We start from the raw sequence: 22,619 nt of genomic DNA, 5'->3' as shown, positions 1-22,619 counted from the left end.
GTTTCCATTGAACTTTCCTGCTCTACATTCGTTCATCTCCACGTGCGCTACTATCGACAACCTGGGCTACTGGTACCATTAGATTAGGATTGATTAGATTAGGTTGACAATACCACACTACATTTGAGTTTAGGGATATCAATGTTATATATTTGTGTATGTTTTATCTTTATGTATTAAATGTTATAATTGTTCCACATTTGAGACCTGTCTTCCCCCCACTCAGTTATTCAGTCGGTGTCCATCATTTTAGTTCAATTTAGTCTATCTATAGTGTTAGAGTTTAATTTGTGCCACTTAGTTGAAATAGTCCACGGGTGTGTTTCCCCCCGATACATCCTCCTCATTCTCATACTCCCGAGTCCGAGTAAGCATGATTTGACAGGCAGCTAGACTTAATGCCTTCCCAATCAGCGAGACGTGGTTATAGAAATGACGTTGTTTTATTGATAAAAGTGGTAAAACTGGAAAGAGAATATAGAAAACTTACATTACTGTCGTGAAACCATTTAACACACTTCAGTTAACGTAATGTGGAGTCCGTTCATTGATCGATCGATGCAGTCCGTTCAAATAGCCATCAAAAGCTAAACTAAGCATACTTAAAATTACCAATTACATACTCAAATACCATTAATGCAATTGAAATAAACATCTTAAAGTGGCCTACAGTCGTAATTCAAAGTAGCAAAGGTGACTAGGCTGCCCAGTGTGGCGCGCGTGCAGCCCTGGACATATGCCATAGTAGCGCATGCGAATCATGAAAGCCTATATTATTATATAGTTTGCATCTAATCGTATCGGATGAGAAATAGACATTAAATGGCATAGGCCTATATAGGCTACACAACAGCTAATCACCGCGAAAAACACCTATATTATATTTTAATATGATGACTGGAATTTCTCCCGTTTGTCCGACACATTGAAATCTTCCCGGACACGTTGACCGGCACCAATTTTTTCTAACGGAAACCCTGACGTACACACACATCACATACAAATACATACACACACATCGCATACAAATACACACATACACGTACACACACATCGCATACAAATACACACATACACTTACACACACATTGCATACAAATACACACATACACACACATCGCATACAAATACACACATACACATGCACACACATCGCATACAAATACACACATACACATGCACACACATCGCATACAAATACACACATACACGTACACACACACACACACACACACACACACAGCATGCAAATCCACACATACACGTACACACACATCGCATACAAATACACACACACACACACACACACACACATTAAATATAAACATTCCAGACAGACAGACAGACAGACAGACAGGAATGAGGGCTAAAGGGGCTTCATTCAGTTTCCAAGTATGCGGTTCTCACCAGTGCTCTGTGCCGCCCTCACCAGCCCCTGCCTCAGCACCTCTCTCACCCAGGTCTTCACCTTCTCACGGCCCTCCCCCCCCACCACCGAGACCACCAGGTTGGGCAAGGGCAGCCCCCAGTGGGCCGACATCAGGGTGTACACGATCTGAGGGGGGGTGTCGCACGACAGGCGCACGAACTGACCGAGAGGGAGGAAGAGTTACGTGTTAAGATTTGATGGGCACTAATCCAGCTTCCTAACACTTCAATCAACCTGCTGGAGCTGATGGCGATGGATGTGTGTTTATGTGCGCACGTGTGTGTGTGTGTGTGTGTGTGTGTGTGTGTGTCCTCCAGTAAGTGTTAGGGTTAGGGTTATACCTTGGGTTGAATGAATAAGTGGTGAACACACACTGCTATCAGTGATGTCATCAACAAAGGCCAGAGGCCAAACCTTTGACACCACAGTGTGTGTGTGTGTGTGTGTGTGTGTGTGTGTGTGTGTGTGTGTGTGTGTGTGTATGTGTGTGTGTGTGTGTGTGTACCCACATGGCTGTGCCTCCTCCCGGCCCCAGCGAACTCTAACTCTCCAAAGGCATCAGTGGGGTAGTCTGAGGAGTGCTGGGCGCTGTCCCACTGGCTGACGATGGCCGCCCCAAAGTAGTCACCCGTGGCGACGGAGCCATGCATCTCCCGCACGCCCCCGCACTGACACAGCGCACCATTACTGACAGGGAGAGAGACGACACACACATGTTTACATACAGCCACGTGAAAACATATGCTGTATATGGTGTAAGAGAGAGACGTGTTGAATGTTATTGTTTTCAGAGAGAGGCAAGTTGCTATTGTTCAGAGTTGTATTGTAACATATGGACATTTGATCTTCATTTGAACATTATTGAGAGATGGAGGTGACATAACAAAACAAATACAACTGAAAAGTTAGGACACCCCCACATTTATTACTACTTAAAATGCCTCAAATTAGAATCAAGTGCACCACATCAGGTGCAAGTGATTAGAACATCGTTAGAGAGGATTTTGGAGGAGCCTGTCTTATTTAAACCTCTGACATTTAGTTTGGTTTGCTCTTGATTGTGAGTGATATCACCATGGCGAGATCAAAAGAGCTCTGAGGCCTTCAGAAAGAAGGTTGTAGATGCGTATGAGTCTGGGAATGGATTTAAAAAGATCTCCAAACAATTCGGAATCATCCATTCCACTGTCCGCTAAATAATTTACAAGTGGAGAACATTTAAAACAACTGCCAACATGGCCAGGTCAGGCCGTTCTAGCAAGTTCAGCCCGAGAGCAGACCGCAAGTCTCCAACTATCATAAAATGTCATCACGGGAGCTACAGGTAGCTCTTGCCACAGTTGATGTCAAAGTACATGCATCTACCATTAGAAAGAGACTGCACAAGTTTGATTTTCATGGAAGGTGTACAAGGAGGAAACCCTTGCTGCCAAAAAAACCATCATGGCAAGACTGAGTTTGTCAGAGAACATCTAGACAAACACCAGGACTTCTGGAACAATGTGCTTTGGACAAATGAATCCAAAGTTGAATTATTTGGGCACAGTAACAGAAGATGTTTTGAGCAAACCAAAGAAAACATTTGAGCACAAGAACCTCCTACCAACTGTAAAGCATGGGAGTGGAAATGTCATGGTTTGGTGTAAGGATTGGGGATCGCTCTATTGTTGAGCGACCCTTTGACGTATATTTGTTTTTCTGCCGGGTTCGGGCGGCGCCAGGGGCAGGTGTGGCTCTCGACCCTGGACCTTCCTCTCCGGGTCGAGTCGAGGAAACTGGCGCCTCGTTTTGTGGGTCCCTTCAAGGAGGTGCGAGCAGGTGAACCCGGTGGCGTATAGACTACTACTCCAACCTTCCATGCGGGTTCACCCCACCTTCCATGTGTCCCTCCTGAAGCCCTTCGTCACATGCCCCCTGGACTCGCCACCCCCCCCCGTCCCCCCCGCCGCGCGTCATTGATGGACAGACGGTGTACACGGTGAGGAGGATTATGGACTGCCGGTCGGAGGGGTAAGGGGGTTTCCGTTTTTGGTGGACTGGGAGGGGTATAGGCCGGAGGAACGGTCCTGGGTGCCTCAGAGGGACATACTGGACCCTACTCTGATTGAGGACTTCCGACATTTATATCCTGAGGCACCCAGGTGAACGGCAGGTGCCGTTCGTCGGGGGGGATACTGTAAGGATTGGGGATCACTCTATTGTTGAGCGACCCTTTGGCCCCCTTTGATGTACTGTATATTTGTTTTTCTGTCTGTCCTAATGTCGGGGATTGGTAACAGCTGTGAATGAAGCCTTCCCCTACTTTTGTTCGGTTGAGATATTATGCGATTACTCTAATAAAGAGTACCTTTATTTTTGAATTCCACTTCTGCATTCCGTCTCCTGTGTTCTGCACTGCATCTGGGTCCAAACATTATAACTACTCATAACAGTTTGGGGCTGCTTCGTTGCAGCAGGGCCTGGCCAGCTCACCATCATAAGATCCACTATGAATTCTTTATTGTATCAGATGGTGCTTGTGGAAAATGGGAGACAATGCCAAAAAATTTAAGCTGAAGCGGATGTGGACCATGCAACAAGACAATGAACCAAAACATTCCAGTAATTCCACCACAGAATGGCAAGGAAAAGAAAGAAATGGAGTTCTGGAATGGCCAAGTCAAAGCCCGGATCTGGGCTGTGCATGCAAGACACCCCTCAAACTGCATGGAGGAGTGGGAAAAACATTCTCCCTCTGATAGTCAGTTATAGGAAATGTCTAATTGAGGTTATTTCAGCCAAAGGGGGCAATACAGGCTATTAGGGCATTGGGTGTCTTCTTCCTACTTTTACCTCAGTAGGAATTGGCATCTCTGTTCATTTTTGGTGAAATAAATGACAACAAAGTAACATTTGCCATGTTTTTGGTTCAATTACATCACCTTTATCTATAGATAGTGTTTGAAAGAAGGCCACAGAGATTGTATATGTCCATATTTCTTTAAAAAGTTCAAATATAAAACATTTTCACACGACTGTAGATGTTGTAGAATGTGTATTACTGAAAGAGAGGAAGCTTTGCAAAGACACTCGTGAACATGTACATATAAAATGTAGAACTTCGCCCCCAGCCTATTGTGCACAGCACATATAAGCCTGGAATAACACACACTCAGACAGTCTTCATGGGAGTGGACTTAAGTATTGACTTAAGTATTTATATAGTTTTTGTTTTTTTGTGAATCATCTGACTGTGAGGCATGGCTCCGAATTGGAAACGTGTGTGTGTGTGTGTGTGTGTGTGTGTGTGTGTAGCTATGTGTCAGGAGTTTTTTCAAATATTTGTATGGGGAAACGAAGGCGAAGTTTAACATCATTGCAGACACACACACACACACACACACACACACACACATAAATGGTAAATAAATGGACTGACTTATATAGCGCCTTATTACAAAGCGCTTTACAAAGGCCTCTCATTCACCCATTCACACACACATTCACACACCAATGGCGGCGAGCTGCCATGCAAGGCGCCGTCCCGCTCACTGGGAGCAATTTGGGGTTCAGTGTCCCAAGGACACTTCGACATGTAGCCAGCCGGGGCTCGAACCGCCGATCTGCCAACCTTGTGATCATTAGACGTCGACTCTACCTCCTGAGCCACAGCCGCCCCATGAACACATCACAGAGGAAATGACAACACAACTGTATTGTAGTAGAAACAAGTGAGAGGCGTTACCTAAAGGAGTCCTCTACAAAGGTAGTGCAAACCCTCTTCTTGATGATCTTTGGGATCCAGCTCTGTGGGAGAAAGACAACAGGATGTTAGTGGATTGGAACTGTGAAACTAAACATCCTGTCCTACCTATTGGTTTGGTTGCACTTTTATTACTGTCACATTTAAAAGGTGCTGTACGTAAATCCACTCCATCTGCAAATAAATGTAATAAATGTCAATTCTTGACATATTTCATAGTAAAATAATCTCATTCTTGCAACACTGTCTGAGGTTTTCTGCCATGAGTATGCAGTGCATTTTTCATTGCACAGCATCTTCTTGTTTCATGATTGGTTCTCGTTCTTAGAGGTAGACACACACACACACACACACACAGAACACTGGGTAATTAATGTGACAGTGAAGCATCTTTTATGTTTTGGGCTATACACAAGGTCTCGATTGAAAATCAAACAATTACTATGAGGTTAAAGATATTCTCAAAGTCAAGAAAGACATTATTTGGCTGGAAAAAAACAGAAACATAGCCAAAACCTTAGGCTTGCCAAAATCAACCGCTTGGAACGTCATTAAAAATAAAAAAGCAATGGGGAGCTCAGCAATCCCAAACAGGCTGGAAGGCCAAGGAAACATTCCACAGTGGATGACCGAAGAATGCTCTTCATAATTAAGGAGAACTCGAAAACAGCTGTCCCACAGTTCAGGAACACAATGCAATGCTTCACTGCAAGGTGCCCAGTAGCAAGGATCTGTACACAATTCCTGGAAGCTGAAAACATCCCAGTTCTTAGTCACACGTTGAGCATGTTTGGGATGCTCTGGACAATATCCAGCAACTTCGCACAGCTATTGAAGAGGCGTGGACCAACATTCCGCAGGCCACAATCAACAACCTGATCAACTCTATGTGAAGGAGATGTGTTGCACTGCGCAAAAAAAAAGAAAAAAAAGAAAATGCATATCAGTGAAATCCATAGTTCAGTGCCTAATAAATATTTATTTTCAAGATAAAACTGCACATTTTAGAGTGGCCTTTTATTGTGACCAGCCTAAGGCACACCAGCAATAATCATGCTGTCTACTTTTTCAATGAGTGGAAGTAGTTATCCACCAACATGCACTAACCCAGCTGATTCTAATTAGCCCAGGTAGGAGAACTCATTAGTGGCATAAGCTGGTTTAGTGCTTTTTACTGCTTACTGTGTTCAATACTTTTTTCCTGTGCCATTCCACTTTATTGCATTCCACTTTAGCTGTGTAGTTTTATTGAGTTAATAGCAATGTCTGGTCTAAATTCTATGTGAACAGCTGAAATGGAAATTATGTTGAATTAAAAAATGGTTGATGTGTTGAATACTTATTTTCCCCACTGTACATAACACCCCTGTCATTGTTTTCTTTCTGCTATACACATTAGACCCCTGTCATTGTTTTATTTACATGACCAATACAATTGTATTTGATTAGATTTGATCCTCTGGCCAAAATCTGTCTCAGGGGGTTCAAATCCTGAACATGATCCAGAACAGACTGTAAACGTTTCAACAGATTCAAGGCAAAGAGCAAAATCATCAACACTTCCATTGCACGTGCTACTGGGTCAAGGCTAGGGATTCAAGAGCCATCTGAGGGCTTTAACATCAGCCGTTAAAGAGTGAGACAGATAATAAGATCATGAGAGGAAGGGGGTGACAGTGTGTGGAATGGCTGGAATGCAGGGAGCCAAGGAACCCTATTCATGTTGAAACAAGAGGGAGGGAGTCAAATATTACTGGAGTGGAGAGGGAGATCAGATCACACACAGATCACACACTCTATAGTCAGCTGATAAGCAGTGTGTGTGTGTGCGTGTGTGTGTGTGTGTGTGTGTGTGTGTGTGTGTGTGTGTGTGTGTGTGTGCGTGTGTGCGTGTGTGCGTGTGTGCGCGTGTGTGCGTGTATGTGTGTGTGTGCGTGTATGTGTGTGTGTGTGTGTGTGTGTGTGTGTGTGTGTGTGCGTGTGTGTGTGTCTGTGCGTGTCCATTTTATAATTGCACATTACCATTAGTTAATTTCCTAAAATATTTTGTGAGAGTTAATAATGTGCAGTTGTAAATTGTAATTCAAGTAAACAGTAACTGGTAGAACCTGACTTGCGATAGCTGAAATGTCATTGGCATTCAATTCAACGCTCTAATCCCTCACTTAACTGTCACTAAAGGTTAGGGATTGGGAACCGGGAACCAGTTCCTGTTGAGAACAACAATTATTCGATGCATCGGAATCGTATGCCTCCGAGGTTATCGATGCCGGCATGTTTTGCGCATGCGCTGACCTTTGTCCGAGCGTCTGAACATGCAAGTCGTTGCAAAATGTTGTCGTTGCGGCTTGATTGGTACTCTAGAGTATTATTCAACACGCATCTAGTAATAATCATGTTTATACAAGGGATGAATTAACGTTCCTTTGAATTAATTTTAAAAGATGAAAATGGCAACGTTAGTTACAGTTTTTCTCAATTGCTAAAACACATTTCACAAAACTTTCCTCCATTTTCCCAAAACTCTAAACACAACACACTTTTCTAAAGCTACATAAACAAAACCACATCTTCTCTCTTCAAAACTCAAACTTTCACACCAAAACAGCTGCTCAAAGCCTGTAAAAATGTAAACACTATACGCATCATTACAGACTACAACAAAACAACTGAAAACACAATATTCAGTGTGTGAGAATGTTCTTTTTTTTCACAACTGCCAAAGCACATTTTTAGAAACCTTACAGTATCTGTTCTCATTTCATTTCATTTCATTTCAAACCTTTATTTAAAACTCGATAGGCACTGAGGTCACCCTAATTTACAGTGACGTCGAGTGTACAATAGAATAGTGAGCAAGGGCAAACAAACAGTGAGCAAGACAGGATTAAAGGAAAAAAAGAAAAAAACTAAAAACAATTGCAATTATTAGAATACAGTTTTTGCACCAGGAGTTTAAAGGTAGAGGCAGAGGGGAGGACCTCCAACCGGAGAGTTTGCTGCAGAGTGTTCCATGTATTAGGGGCATCAATAAAAAAGGCTGTTTTACCCAGGTCTGAACGCGCATACGGAACCCGAAAAGAAAGCCAACTATTAGATCTGGTCACATAAGTACCAAGACTCCAGTCTAATAATGATGAGATATAAGGAGGAAGCTTGCCACAGATGGCCTTGAAAACGAGCAAGTTCCAGTGGTAACTGCGCCTCAGAGAAAGAGAGGGCCAGCCAACCTTGTCATAAAGTATGCAGTGGTGAGTGTCATAACTGTCCCCGGTAATAAACCTTAGAGCTGAGTGATAAACTGAGTCCAATTTTTTCAATGTAGATGAAGCTGCATGCCTATAGATAACATCACCGTAATCTAATACGGACAGGAATACCGCCTCGACAACTGTCTTCCTACAAAGCAAGGGGAAGCTAGACCGATTACGGTAAAGAAAGCCCACCTTTTGCCGAAGTTTGGAGGCGAGGCCGTCGACATGCGTTTTGAATGATAGCTTCTCATCCAACCACAGCCCAAGATATTTGTAGTCGGTAACTCTCTCAATGGAGGAGCCGTCAACTGTGGATATAAGAAGCTTTGTAAGGTCCACATTCCTAGCCCTAGTAAACAACATGAATTTCGTTTTCTTCGAGTTGAGGACAAGCTTATGCCTCGAGAGGGCGTCTTGCAGTGAGTTAAAGGCTAGCTGCAAGTTGATAGTAGCAGCATGTGGGGAATCTGCTGTACTATAAAGAATGGTATCATCGGCATATAAATGGACGTGGCAACCGGTTAGCGAAGATACCAGTTCATTAATATAGATGGTAAAAAGTACAGGGCCCAGCACCGAACCTTGAGGGACACCCTTTGTAACCGTTATGAAATCCGAATTGCCAAGTGAAGATTTTATACACTGACGCCTGAGGGTAAGGTAGTCATGGAACCACGCACAAGCACCTAAGTCTAATCCAATATCGGATAGCTGTTCTAGGAGCAAGTGGTGATCGACCGTGTCAAATGCCTTCGAGAGGTCGACAAAGAGGGCCGCGCAGTGGTTCCTCTTGTCCAAGGCCGAGACTATGTCGTTAGTTACAAGTGTGATAGCAGAGATGGTACTATGGATTGGTCTGAAACCGGATTGATGGGGACTAAGAATTGAGTGGATTGATAGAAAGCGTTTCAATTGAGAAGTGCTTTAGACAGGCATGGGAGAGTGGAGATCGGTCGATAGTTATCCGGATCAGCCCTATCACCCCCTTTGTGTAAAGGATTGACTCGCGCAGACTTCCAGACCAACGGAAATACACCAGAGGAAATTGAAAGTTAGCGGCGCGCTGATAATTGGCGCAGCCAATTTTATAAAAAAATGAGTCTAGTTTATCCTCACCAGTGGATGATTTGGGGTCAATAGTTTCTAAAACCTTGAGGAGCTCCGCGGAAGTAAATGGTTGAAAGGTAAAAAGGGGGACACGGTCCACAAGGGCAGTATCATTAGAAACCAAACCACCATAGAGGGGTGTCCAGGGTACAACCTATCAAATAGGTGACCAGCTTCGGAGAAGTGTTTATTAAAAGCAAGGCGAATGTCGCTAGGATCAGAGATCACAGAGTCATTAACAGTAATACTAAGGGGGAGAGCACTGGAAGGACGATTTTTAGTCAAATTAATTGCATTCCAGAATTTGGCAGGGTTAGAGTATGAGGTGGTTATCAGATTCAGGAAATATTCGGATTTAGCCTTCCTTACGGCTGAAGTGCACTTATTTCTGAGCTGCCTGAAGTATAGCCAGTGTTGGGGGACACCAGTACGTCTGGCACGGGACCAGGCACTATTTCTGTTATTAAAGAGGGTAGATAGCTCATGAGTAAACCAAGGCACTACCCTATCTTTTATCCTAGTGGTTTTAAAAGGGGCGTGCCTATCCACAACGCAATTAAATGTACCTACATATAAAGGATTCGAGAGCGTCCTCAATGACATCGAGAGAGCTCACGCAACCCCAGTCGCAGCCATCCAGCTCCCTCAGGAACAACTCTGCATCAAAGCGTTTGAAGTTCCTCTTGGTTATCACCTGAGATGTAGTCTTTTTGAACCTCATATCTCTCACACAGGCAACAGGACAATGATCACTGACTCCCAGGTCAAAGACACCACTAGTATATTTGCTAGCCTTATTTGTTAAAATTATGTCTAATAATGTAGATTTCGAGTCATCGTTGAGGTTTGGTCTAGTTGGTTCTAAAATCAATTGTGAAAGGTTTATGCTGCAAGCAAGATCTTTAAGCTGCGAGGAAATATCACTCAGCCAGTTAATATTGAGATCACCCAGAACAAGTACTTCATTGTCAGTATATTTTGAAAGCAGGTTAACTAGGGTGTCAGTGGCGTGAGAATCGGCAGAAGGAGGGCGATAGATACCAACTACCGTCAGAGGGTCTGGGCCATGATGGATTTTCAGAGCCAGAAATTCAAAGCAGTCAGGAATAGAAATTGCGTGTAAAATGGAAACTGAAAAATGTGACTTAACATACATACCAATACCACCACCCCTGCCCAAACGATCCATTCTAAAGAGATTATAATCCTGAATATTCACGTCAGAGCTATCAACATTCATCCTGAGCCAGGTTTCACCCAACACAACAATATCCGGGGAAGTTTGTTCAATTAATACAACCACGTGATCAAGATTTTTACGCAAACTACGGATATTCCAGTGAATTGTACCAAGTCCTTTACGCATTTTTAAACTTGCCGGGGTAAGGGTAGGGAAATGGGTGACTGATTGATGTTGTGTGGTATGTTGTCTGTCTATATTAATTAGATTGCGCATGTTGACACCACGTAATAGCCTACGGTCCTGCGAGGCGCGCACCGGGACATTAAAGACTACTGGGATATATTGATTACTACTGTTAAAACTGTCTGACCCCAGAGCTGCCAAGCTATCACTGGTTAAAACAATATGCTCTATGTGGGCTGATCCTAGACCCGAGGGGAAACCAGAGAGGAGAGTGGAACCATCACCGTTGTGTCTGGGACCAGCAGGGTTTCAGAGGGAGCGGGACCTGGGGGCTGTTGTAATTGGTAGAGTGTGAGAAGGCTGTTGACTAGCTAGACAGGTGAAGCCGGGGTGAAGTACTTGGTATGAGAGGTTGCAAGATAGAAAATGCGCACCAGCCATGTTCAAATGAAGTCCATCAACAGATAATAGTTCACTGCGTTGCCAGAAGAGGTCGAAGTTGTCAACGAACTCTATGTTGTTATCGCGACATGCGGAGCGAAGCCAGGTGTTAATGTTCAGTAATCTGGAGAAGCGACCACAGCCTCTGCCAAACGTGGGAGTTGGACCGGAGATTGTAGTCTTGAGGTGGAGGTGTTCTATATCGTGGAGCTCCGCCCCATAGGGGAGCTCTGCTCCTATTGGTTTACCCGCTACCTAAAGTAGCCAATGACTGAATTTTTCAATGCCTGCGCCCGCCTGGGGTGCTATATAAAGGGGCGTACATCGCTCCATCATTCTCCCAAAAAGTTCAGCACGGGTTTATATCTGAAGACTGAGAAGGACGACTACTAAGACTGGAGGACCCGCCAGACTTTTCCCTTCAAGATGGATCGTCCGCCGCCTATGGAGAAGTTCCTCCGGGACGCCTGCCGCTGCGACTTCCAAGCAGCAGAGGACACTTTTCAGCGGAGGAGACTTTTCCCTTCAGCGATGGATCGTCCGCCGCCGACCACGAAGAAGTTCCTCCGGGACACCTGCCGCTGCGATTTTCTAGCAGCGGAGGACAAGCAAGAACGGCGTTCTGGGCAGGCACCTCCCCAAGTAGGGATGGTCCCGCCCGCTCAGCCGGCCCTGACATCACGCCGCCCTCACCCAGCTGAGTGGTCGGTGCCGGTGTCAGAATCAGAAAGCTCTGATGAGAGCGAGCGGCAGGTAGAGCACGTGCTCCCCGCCCTCGCTGCCCCATCTCGGTGCGCAGGCGGCGGCAGCGGCGAATAACATCGCCGTGTTTAACGCCGCCATTGCGAAAATCACTGCGAAACGGAGGTTTCGGCGTGATGCGGCACTGGCTCTACCTCTAAACGACGGAGCCATGCCCCACTCGGCATCCCCAGCCCCCGCCGCTGACCACTGGGAGGCCCCGCTACGGCCCCCCACGGCAGCGTGGCCCAGTTTCACGGGCGGAGGGGTCGGTAATGACCCCACCACCGGTTTCCTCTTCATGGCTGCTACCTCATAAAGAGGCAAAAGAAGGAAAATCCCCACCTTACTTTTTCAGTAAAGGAGATTTTTCCCATGTTATCTACCGGAGCGGAGACCCACCTGCCTTGTCGGAGCGTGGTCCAATCGCTACCGGTTAGAAACAAGGCGGAGACTGGCCCAGCTTACCAGCGTGTGGCCAGCTCTCTGCCTAGCGGACTACCTGCCGCTGCGATTTTCTAGCAGCGGAGGACAAGCAAGAACGGCGTTCTGGGCAGGCACCTCCCCAAGTAGGGATGGTCCCGCCCGCTCAGCCGGCCCTGACATCACGCCGCCCTCACCCAGCTGAGTGGTCGGTGCCGGTGTCAGAATCAGAAAGCTCTGATGAGAGCGAGCGGCAGGTAGAGCACGTGCTCCCCGCCCTTGCCGCCCCATCTCGGTGCGCAGGCGGCGGCAGCGGCGAATAACATCGCCGTGTTTAACGCCGCCATTGCGAAAATCACTGCGAAACGGAGGTTTCGGCGTGATGCGGCACTGGCTCTACCTCTAAACGACGGAGCCATGCCCCACTCGGCATCCCCAGCCCCCGCCGCTGACCACTGGGAGGGCCCGCTACGGCCCCCCACGGCAGCGTGGCCCGGTTTCACGGGCGGAGGGGTCGGTAATGACCCCACCACCGTTTTCCTCTTCATGGCTGCTACCTCATAAAGAGGCAAAAGAAGGAAAATCCCCACCTTACTTTTTCAGTAAAGGAGATTTTTCCCATGTTATCTACCGGAGCGGAGACCCACCTGCCTTGTCGGAGCGTGGTCCAATCGCTACCGGTTAGAAACAAGGCGGAGACTGGCCCAGCTTACCAGCGTGTGGCCAGCTCTCTGCCTAGCGGTCTAACCCCTATCACGACACAAAGGGGGTTAAACACCCCTGTCTGTAGCCGTATGGAGGGACCGTTATTACATCAAAAACTCCTCCATGTCTATCAAGACCTGGCCCAGCTCATGAGCGTGCGGCCGGTTTTTTGGTTATCAGGCATAATAAACCTACGTCGATAAAGGGCATTGTTACTCAAAACAAGCACTCTTTACAGACGGCATACCATCCCTAAGGAGGATTTTCCATGGTATCTACCAGAGCGGAGACCCACCTGCCTTGTCAGAGTGTGGTCGAATCGCTACCGGTTAGAAACAAGGCGGAGACTGGCCCAGCTTACCGGCGTGTGGCCAGCTCTCTGCCTCGCGGACTTACCCCTATCACGACACGAGGCGGGTTAAACACCCCTGTCTGTAGCCGTATAGAGGGACCGTTATCTACCAGAGCGGAGATCGACCTGCCTTGTCAGAGTGTGGTTGACTCGCTACCGGTTAGAAACAAACCGGAGACTGGCCCAGCTTACCGGCGTGTGGCCAGCTCTCTGCCTAACGGACTTACCCCTATCACGACACGTAGCGGGTTAAACACCCCTGTATGTAGCCGTATAGAGGGGTCGTTATGTACATCAAAAACCCCTCCATGTCTATCAAGACCTGGCCCAGCTCATGAGCGTGCGGCCGGTTCTTTGATTATCAGGCATAATAAACCTGCGTCAATAAAGAGCATTGTTACACATAACAAACACTCTTTACAGACGGCAGCCCATCCCTTTCGAAATGACCCCACCTTGGGCTGTGCCACCTCCTCGGTGTGCAGCGGCGGCTGGGATCATACAGAAATTCAAGTTTTTTCTGTCGACTGCACCACAACAGACGGTCCAGCTGCTGTCGTTGCGTTATGCAGAATAACTAGAAGGGACAGGTATTCTGTCGGGCTGGCTAGACAGGACATTGAGGAGGGGATATGCACTACAGTTCATTCAGCCTCCTCCGCCCTTCAGGGGCGTGAGAGAGACTGTTTTTTGTCCTGCCCGATAAAGACACGTGCGCTCCAGGAGGAGATTACGAATCTCCTAACAAAGGGCGCAGTGACATTGGTTCCGAGGGACCAGTGGGACATGAGATGGTACTCCCCGTATTTCCTTGTCCCAAAGAATTCGGGAGACATGAGACCCATGCTAGATTTCAGGGTCCTCAACGAGAGAGTGGCGAAACGCCCCTTTCGTAGATACCTGAGGGTCGTGTATTTCGTGTGCCAATCACAGAGTGGCACAGGAAATTCCTACGTTTTGCTTTCCAAGGGAAGGTTTACGAGTACACGCGCCTGCCCTTCGGGTGCACGCTTGCTCCTCGTTTTTCTCCAAATGCGTGCAGACAGCACTCGAACCACTGAGGCGAAACGAGATACGCATATTAACATATCTCGACGACCTACTGGTCTTGGCCCAATGCCCAAATCGAGCCATTCGGGACGCAACCTCACTGGTGCAGCACCTCACTCAGCTGGGGTTAGCTGTAAACTGGACAGAGAGTGCTCCGTGGCCGGCTCAACAGTTTTCCTATCTAGGCATTCAGTTGGATACTGCCGAGATGAGGGCCAGTTTATCGGCACCACGGAGAGCGACACTGACGTCAGCTCTCCGGGTGTGTCGAGTGACAAATACAATCACCGCTCTGTCAAGGATGTCCTTACTAGGACTGATGTCTGCAGCCCATGTAGTGGTCCCCTTAGGCCTGTTACACATGCGCAGACTGCAGAGGTGGTTCGCACGACTGCGACGGGTTCCAGTGAGAGGCCGTCGCAAGTTGATTGTAATACAGAGATCGGTCAAAACCGACCTGAGCTACTGGAGAGACCCGCGCGTCATCGCGCGCGGAGTCGCCTGAGTTCGCTGAAGCTCTCCACATTCCAGGTCTGCTCAACGAAGGAGCAGATCTGTTATCACGGGGAGGCCCGAGGGACGACGACTGGAGGTTAGCACCCTCCATTGTGTCGCTGATTTGGGCACGGTTCGGGCAAGCAGAAGTGGTTCTGTTTGCGTCACGGACGAATGCGCAGTGTCACCTTTGGTTCTCCCTGCGCGAACAGGACAACCCGCCATTGGGAGTCGATACATTCGCACACCACCCATGGCCGAGGGTCCTGTTATACGCGTTCCCACCCCTGACATCTATCCTCCCACTGTTGGCACGAGTGAGGTCAGAGAGGCTAGAGTTAATTCTTGTAGCCCCGGACCGTCCCGGAGCCCCGTGGTTTCCGGAACTGATGGAGATGTTGGTAGAGGGCCCATGGCCCATACCTCATCGACAAGATGCACTCTCTCAAGCCGGAGGCTTGGTGAAGGGGCCGCCTATGAGGGGGGGCCCCTCATGGCCTGGTTACTGAGAGGGATTGTTAGAACGCAGGGGTCTGACAGACGCGGTCATTCAGACCATTCAGAGTGCGCGCGCGCAATCCACTGCAAAGGGATATGCGGCGCGCTGGCGAGTTTTACACAGTGGTGTGAGGGACAGGACGTTGACCCTGTCTGTTGTTGGGTCGAAACGTTCTTGTGCTTCTTACAGTCGCTGTTGACAAGGGATTGGCGGCGGGAACTATTAAAGTTTACGCGGCTGCCATCTCAGCTTGTCATGAGGGTTTTGCGACAACGACACTGGTTTTTCAGTCATTCGCTGGTTTAGCGTTTTTTGACTGGAGTGTGTAGGCTTAGACGCCCTCATAGGACTCTAATGCCAAAATGGGACCTGTCGATTGTGCTAGAGGCGCTGTGCGTGCCCCCATTCGAACCCATTGTCACTGTGTCGTTGCGTTTTATTGTCTCTCAAGACGAGTCTACTCCTCGCCTTGACTACGGCTGAGCGAGTGAGTGATTTGTGCGCTCTCTCGTCACGGGCAGATTGTTTGATCATATCTGATGACGAAACAAAAGCTGTATTACGCCCTAACCCGGATTTATCCCTACGGTTAATCGTGGGTTTAGGGTTCAGAGCTGTGCTCTGAGCGCCTTTTTTTTTTTCCCTCCTCCTCACGACGGAGAGAGGGAGAGGCGTTTTACATTGTATTGTCCGGTGCGCGCGTTGGCACAATATGTGAAGCGCGAGGCAGGACTGAGATCTTCTCCCCGGCTTCTGATCTGCTATGGCGGACAGAAAGCCGGGACACCACTCTCGAAGCAGAGGCTGTCCCTTTGGATTTGCGAGGCTATTAGCCTCGCATACGAATCGAAGGGGCAGCCCGTGCCGACTGGCATTCGGGCTCATTCCACCAGGGGCATGGCCGCATCAGTGGCCATTCTCAGGGGAGTGGGAGTGGAGGAGATATGTGTGGCGGCGTCTTGGTCGTCGCCATCACTTTTATACGGTGTTACTTGAAGATATTTCTTCCTCATCCTTTTCTCATTCTGTCCTCAGTTTTGATGATGACTGATGTAGTGGGGAAGGCACTTGGATTACCCTGGTCATGGGATTCTATTCAAGTGCTGTCAGGATGAATACGGATGTGCCTGGGGAAGGGACCCTCCTCCAGGACATGTTCCGTTAGATCAACAACCCTACGTGCTCACGTAAGGGTTAGGTCAGTGATATTCTTCCTCAATCCTTTCTCATTCTGTCCTCAGTTTGCTGATGACTGATGTTGTGGGAAGGGCACTTGGATTACCCTGGTCATGGGGATTCTATTCAAGTGCTGTCAGGATGAATACGGATGTGCCTGGGGAGGGGACCCTCCTCCAGGACATGTCTGTTAGATCAACAACCCAACGTAAGGGTTGGGTAAGTGATATTTCTTCCTCATCCTTTTCTCATTCTGTCCTCAGTTTGCTGAGGACTGATGTAGTGGGGATGGCACTTGGATTACCCTGGTTGGGGATGCTATTCAAGTGCTGTCAGGATGATTACGGATGTGCCTGGGGAGGGGACCCTCCTCCAGGACATGTTCCGTTAGATCTACAACCCTGCGTGTTCACGTAAGGGCTAGATCAGTGGAGCAGACTCGGTGTGGGTTGGGCCAACTTTTTAAGGTTGTCTTGAACCAACATCAGTGGTCAGCTCCGGGTGCCGCTGAGATTGTTTTTGGATTAATAGTCTCAGTGGGGGTATATTTGGCCTCGCTCGCTCCGCCTAAACCAATAGGAGCAGAGCTCCCCTATGGGGCGGAGCTCCACGATATAGAACGATAGTTATGGAGATAGACTCCAGTTCTATGAGTGGAGCGGAGCCCCATAGGGCTGCTGGCCCACTTCGACTCGTTCAAACCCGGCTGTTTTGTATGTTTGGGAGAATGATGGAGCGATGTACGCCCCTTTATATAGCACCCCAGGCGGGCGCAGGCATTGAAAAATTCAGTCATTGGCTACTTTAGGTAGCGGGTAAACCAATAGGAGCAGAGCTCCCCTATGGGGCTCCGCTCCACTCATAGAACTGGAGTCTATCTCCATAACTATCGTTTCACCACCGCGAACATTTTGCAAAAGTCGCCCTTCAGCTGCTCGGAACGTAATTTACCGGTGTCGTTTGTACCAACGTGTAGAATGAGCGACTCCGCCGAAGGGAACGACATGGCTACTTCCCGGATCATGTCTGTAATGTCAGAGACAGTAGCACCAGGACAGGACACGGTGTGGGAATTGGGGACAGACACGTTTCTAACAATCGAGTCACCAAGGATTAAAGTGAGCGGGCTGGTGGAGACAGCCGGGCCGAGACTCTCCGCCCGGGGGCCGGCGGATCAGTTTCGATGCTCGGCGGCTCCTGAGCCAGTTGGTGAGAGCTCGAGCGCCGTCTAACAGCAGATTTAAGCAGCTGGCGCCGTTCCTTCTTTTTGCTGGATGCGTTGGAGTTGATCGAGGGTACAGAGGACTGTTGCATAACTGGGATCTCGTTGCCTCCAGTCAGAGTCGGAGAGTCTTTCTCATCCAGGATAGCAAAGCGGTTGTAGGTGATACACCTACATACATATCTCAGAATATATCACTGTAGAGCAGGGGTCGGGAATTAAGTTTGGCCTCGGGCCCCAAAAAAATTGAGCCACTAGATGGTGGGCCCGAACATAATCAAAGGCTAATTTAAGTAATTGATTGTTTAAAAATGTGACACGTTCTAATGCTTTGACTTTTCTTTCGACTGTACACATCGCTAGTCAACTAACACAGCTTGTTTTGTGAACCTGCTAACAATGTAAAGTAGTGTTCTAGTTAACTAGGTAGCAGTCCAATCCATTACGTTGCAGTATTTTGGCTTGACTAGCGAGTTTGTGTTGTGATTCTCAACAACGTTGAAACGTAGTTTCACACTTTTCCATATTTTGGAATAATAAATGTGTGGACTGACGATGTAGCGCAGCCAAACTTATTCTAATAATTATTTAACATACTTTTGTTCTGATAATTATTCCCCCCTCCTCCCAGACAAGGTCACATTATTATTGGATTGGTTGTTTGCGTGCCGGGTGAAGTTAGCTAAACATTTAACCTGCTAGCTAGCAAGAGAAACATAATGTCACTCTCCAAAGGTCTAAAGAGGAAAGTTGACGGTGAAAACAGGGCATTTAAAGAGGAATGGACAGCGAACTATGCATTCATCCTACCTGGTTTCATCAATGCAAAGCCGTTGTGAGACTCACATTTTACGTGCTCACAATGTTCCCTTTCTATACATGCGAGTCGTCCTTTTCGTCAATGAATGTGATAAAGACGCACGAGAGGAATCGATTGATGCATAAAAACCTTGAGAACTGCCTGCGGATTAAAGTGACGTCCATATCACCAGATATCTAGCAAATACTGACCGATGGGAGATGCTTTTTGTTTGCGCCGATTTTGTTGTCAATGTTTTTCAGAAAATTAAACAGAATTTGCTTTGTTACTGTTCATATGTGTGTTGCAGCCACATATACGTAAACATTACGTTTGAATGGTTTACTGAGCTCGTGTTATTTTTTTCAAACCACACACGGTATGTCGGCTATTTCAGCACCGTGACGCGTTGTCCACCTACTTATGATTCACTATGCCGGGGTTCAGCGTCAGTGCGCTTCGCTGCCTGATTGTCTGTCCCTGTGTCATTCACTCTCAACATGGATAAAAGTACAATAAGCATTATTCAGGTGGAGGTCGATTCTCTATTCGGACATTATAGGCGCTATATGTGGGACTGTCGGTCCGATATTATTTAAAAAAATAAAAATAAAAATAAATAAAAAGTGGATTCTCAAAATAATCTGCTGGGCCAAATATTATTGGCGATGGGCCAGCAATGGCCCACGGGCCGCCTATTGCCGACCCCTGCTGTAGAGTATTGGGCATTCATAGATTTGTGTGTTTCATATGAACAGTATGTAAATCTACAGAAAATACAGTATGTATGTTACGGTACATGTGGGAATACGGTACATGTGGGAAAACTAGGGTTAGGGTTAGGTGCTAGGGTGACTTGGTACATGCTGGCATGTCTAACCCTAACCCTAACCTTAACCCTAACCCTAACCCTACCCCTAATCCTAACCCTAACCTTAACCCTAGCACCCTAGCACCTAACCCTAACCCTAGTTTTCCCACATGTACTGTATTCCCACATGTACCGTAACATGGACACTACTGTACTGTATCACAACTCAATGCAAACACTACAGAGGATCCATTACACACAACAATACTCACTGAAAACAATGTTCAGGGTGTGATGTTCTTTTATGTATTTATGGAACTATACCACACACACACACACACACACACACACACACACACACACACACACACCACAATCATTTGCAACAAGTGTCTTACATTTTTAGTTGTTATGTTTAATGAATGAAGCCAGGTGTGTTCATTGTGTTCAGATTTTGCTGACTGTGGCAAGCATTTTGCATCACATGAGCTTTAATTTGAGAATTTGAGCAGAGTTTTTTGCAACTTGTGTTTTAGCAAGACAAAATGTGTTTAGATTTATGAGAAAAGGAGGATTGTGTTTTGTGAATTGTGTCTTCATGTGAAATGTGTTTATGGTTTTGGCAAATGGGGGCTAGTTTTATTAAATGTGTTTAGAGAACTGGTCATTTGGTTTAGAGAATTGGCTTTTGTGTTTTAGCAATTGGGAAAAACTGTAACAAATATCTACTGTTAACATCACTAAAGTTAGCAACTTATTATTTTTTATTTTCACTATTTAGAGAACCCCTTTTGACTAATAAATATAAAGGGCACGCCCACGAGTCAAGAGATTCTCAGCTTTTACGTGATGGTAACTGTGTACATATTGGTTTCACCATTCAGAAAAAACAACACTCTTTAGACATCAGGCTACCAAAAGTGATGACAGACGTATCATTATGTCCAAATTAAGCAGTCATGTTCAGTATTTGGTCGACAATCCTTTGCATTCTATAACTGCCTAAAGCCTGCAACCGATTGACCCCACCAGATCCTGGGTATCTTATCTGGTGATGCTCTGCCAGGCCTGTACTGCAGCCATCTTCAGTTGTGTGTTTTGAGGATGTTTTCCTTAAATCTTCAGCAAATTAAACGCATATTCAATAAGATTTATTGAACATGTGGATTTTGGACAGTTCCTTTTTTTCTCCAGACTTGACACTTGTCATCACTCTACATGTTCATCTTTGTCTCATTTACATTTACATTTACATTTTTGGCATTTAGCAGACGCCTTATTCCAAACGCCTTATATCCAATCGATACATTTGACTAAGCAAGTAAATCATCAATTCACCAGTCCTAGCAGGAAGAGTAATCTAGCTCAGGCCAGGGGCCATTGGCAGTTGTCATGATAGAAGAAGAAAGAACAAATTATAAAAATATATATTTATTTATAGACACTAGAGAAACATCTGTCCACAATAACCTTTTTACAGAACTCAGGCTCCTTTAGGCACTTTTTAGTCAACCGTAACCTGGACAACCTGTTTTCATGGCTCACTAGTGGTTTGCACCTTGCAGCGTAGCCTCTGTAGTTCTGCCAGTGATGTGTTCTGCAGGTGGTAGTCTCTGATACATTCATGACTACTTCCTGGAGAGCATTCCTGATCTGTGGGACAGCCTGATATTTCAGCCTCATAATGGCTTCCATGACATTCATTGATGTTTCTTTAGTACTCATGTTGACAAGACACCAATAGCAGACTCCAAAGGTAAACTCCAAAGGGCTATACTCCAACGTAAAGCCTAGAATCAATACTTGACATTGAAAACTCTCTTATGACTGCACAAATGATGTGATGGAACATGACCTGACAAACCAGAAACACCTGTCAAGGTAATATGCTGTTAATGATGCATCATAATCATAGAATGCCATGACAAACCTGTGACAAACAAGTTTGTATTGGAAGCTCCAAAGGAGACCAGTGAATAAAGCTATTTTATTTGCGTGATAAGATATTTGTATTTAATATTCGAGACAATGTGCTGGACAAAGTGCTTGGAGAGCTGCACAGAGGGATCAACGTGCAGGAAACCGCGCATCCGGAGACAGCACTCATTGTTGCAGGGGACTTTAACCAGGCTAAACTCGGAAAAGTTCCACACCAACACATCATATTTCCCACGCAAGGAAAACATGTCCTGGATCACTGCTACACGACAACTTAAATGACTACAAAGACACACAGACACACAGACACACAGTCACACAGACACACAGTCACACAGACACACAGACACCAGGTTCATCAGGGAATGCACAGAGGATGTGGTCTCCACATAAAAACAATACAAATCATGCCCAATCAACAACCAGGAATAAACAGTGACATCCGTGCACCTCTACACATTGAGAACAGCAATCAAACAGGCAAAGAGGGAATACAGACAACAGATGCATGGGCAGAGGCATGGGCCTACTCTCCACCCCCCACACCAACCTACGGACCTTCGGGGGCAGAGCTTTCAGTGTGGCAGCTCCCACCCTCTGGAACTCTCTCCCCACAGCGAGCCGCAATGCCCCCCTACCCTGGACACTTTTAAATCATCCCTCAAAACCCACCTGTTCTCTAAGGCCTTTGGCCCCTTATGGCACTTACTTATGGCAAGGTCTCTATTACAGACTTTAAAGGAAATAAACAGCAAAACATAAGACACAGCACAGATGAGCTAATTACCATATATGCCAGATTTGACCCCTCTGCTAGACCTCCAGTCATGCCCATGCTTTCTTGCACAAGGATCTGGGATTGAACACAGCACTGTGAGACTGGACGGAGCGTCGTCGCCAGGTGGTGAAAGTGGACAACCGCACCTCCTCCCAGCTGACCCTCAGCACAGGAGCACCACAGGGCTGTGTTCTCAGCCCCCCCCCCCCCCCCCCCCGTATGCCACCTACACCCACGGCTGAGTGGCGACACAAGCTTCAAACGTCATCATGAAGTTTGCGGACGACACAG

At 46.8% G+C, this 22,619-nt stretch overlaps 1 protein-coding gene across 1 annotated transcript in view; it reads right to left on the bottom strand.

The window, feature by feature from the left end:
• The window catches only part of trpm4a (transient receptor potential cation channel, subfamily M, member 4a), a gene marked incomplete at both ends in the record, with an annotated part of 78,148 nt that overhangs the window by 42,917 nt on the left and 12,612 nt on the right, over positions 1–22,619 (bottom strand). The window contains 3 exons of the mRNA XM_080523040.1: positions 1,408–1,588; positions 1,939–2,116; positions 5,154–5,215. Of these exons, the coding sequence (XP_080379166.1) occupies positions 1,408–1,588; positions 1,939–2,116; positions 5,154–5,215 (421 nt within the window). The remainder of the gene's footprint in view (positions 1–1,407; positions 1,589–1,938; positions 2,117–5,153; positions 5,216–22,619) is intronic.

The sequence above is a fragment of the Nansenia antarctica genome (genome assembly GCF_963989245.1).
Source record: "Nansenia antarctica genome assembly, chromosome: 2".
Classification (NCBI taxonomy): domain Eukaryota; kingdom Metazoa; phylum Chordata; class Actinopteri; order Argentiniformes; family Microstomatidae; genus Nansenia; species Nansenia antarctica.
Note: the sequence above shows the minus strand (reverse complement) of the source record. Positions and strands in the feature narration are given on the sequence as shown.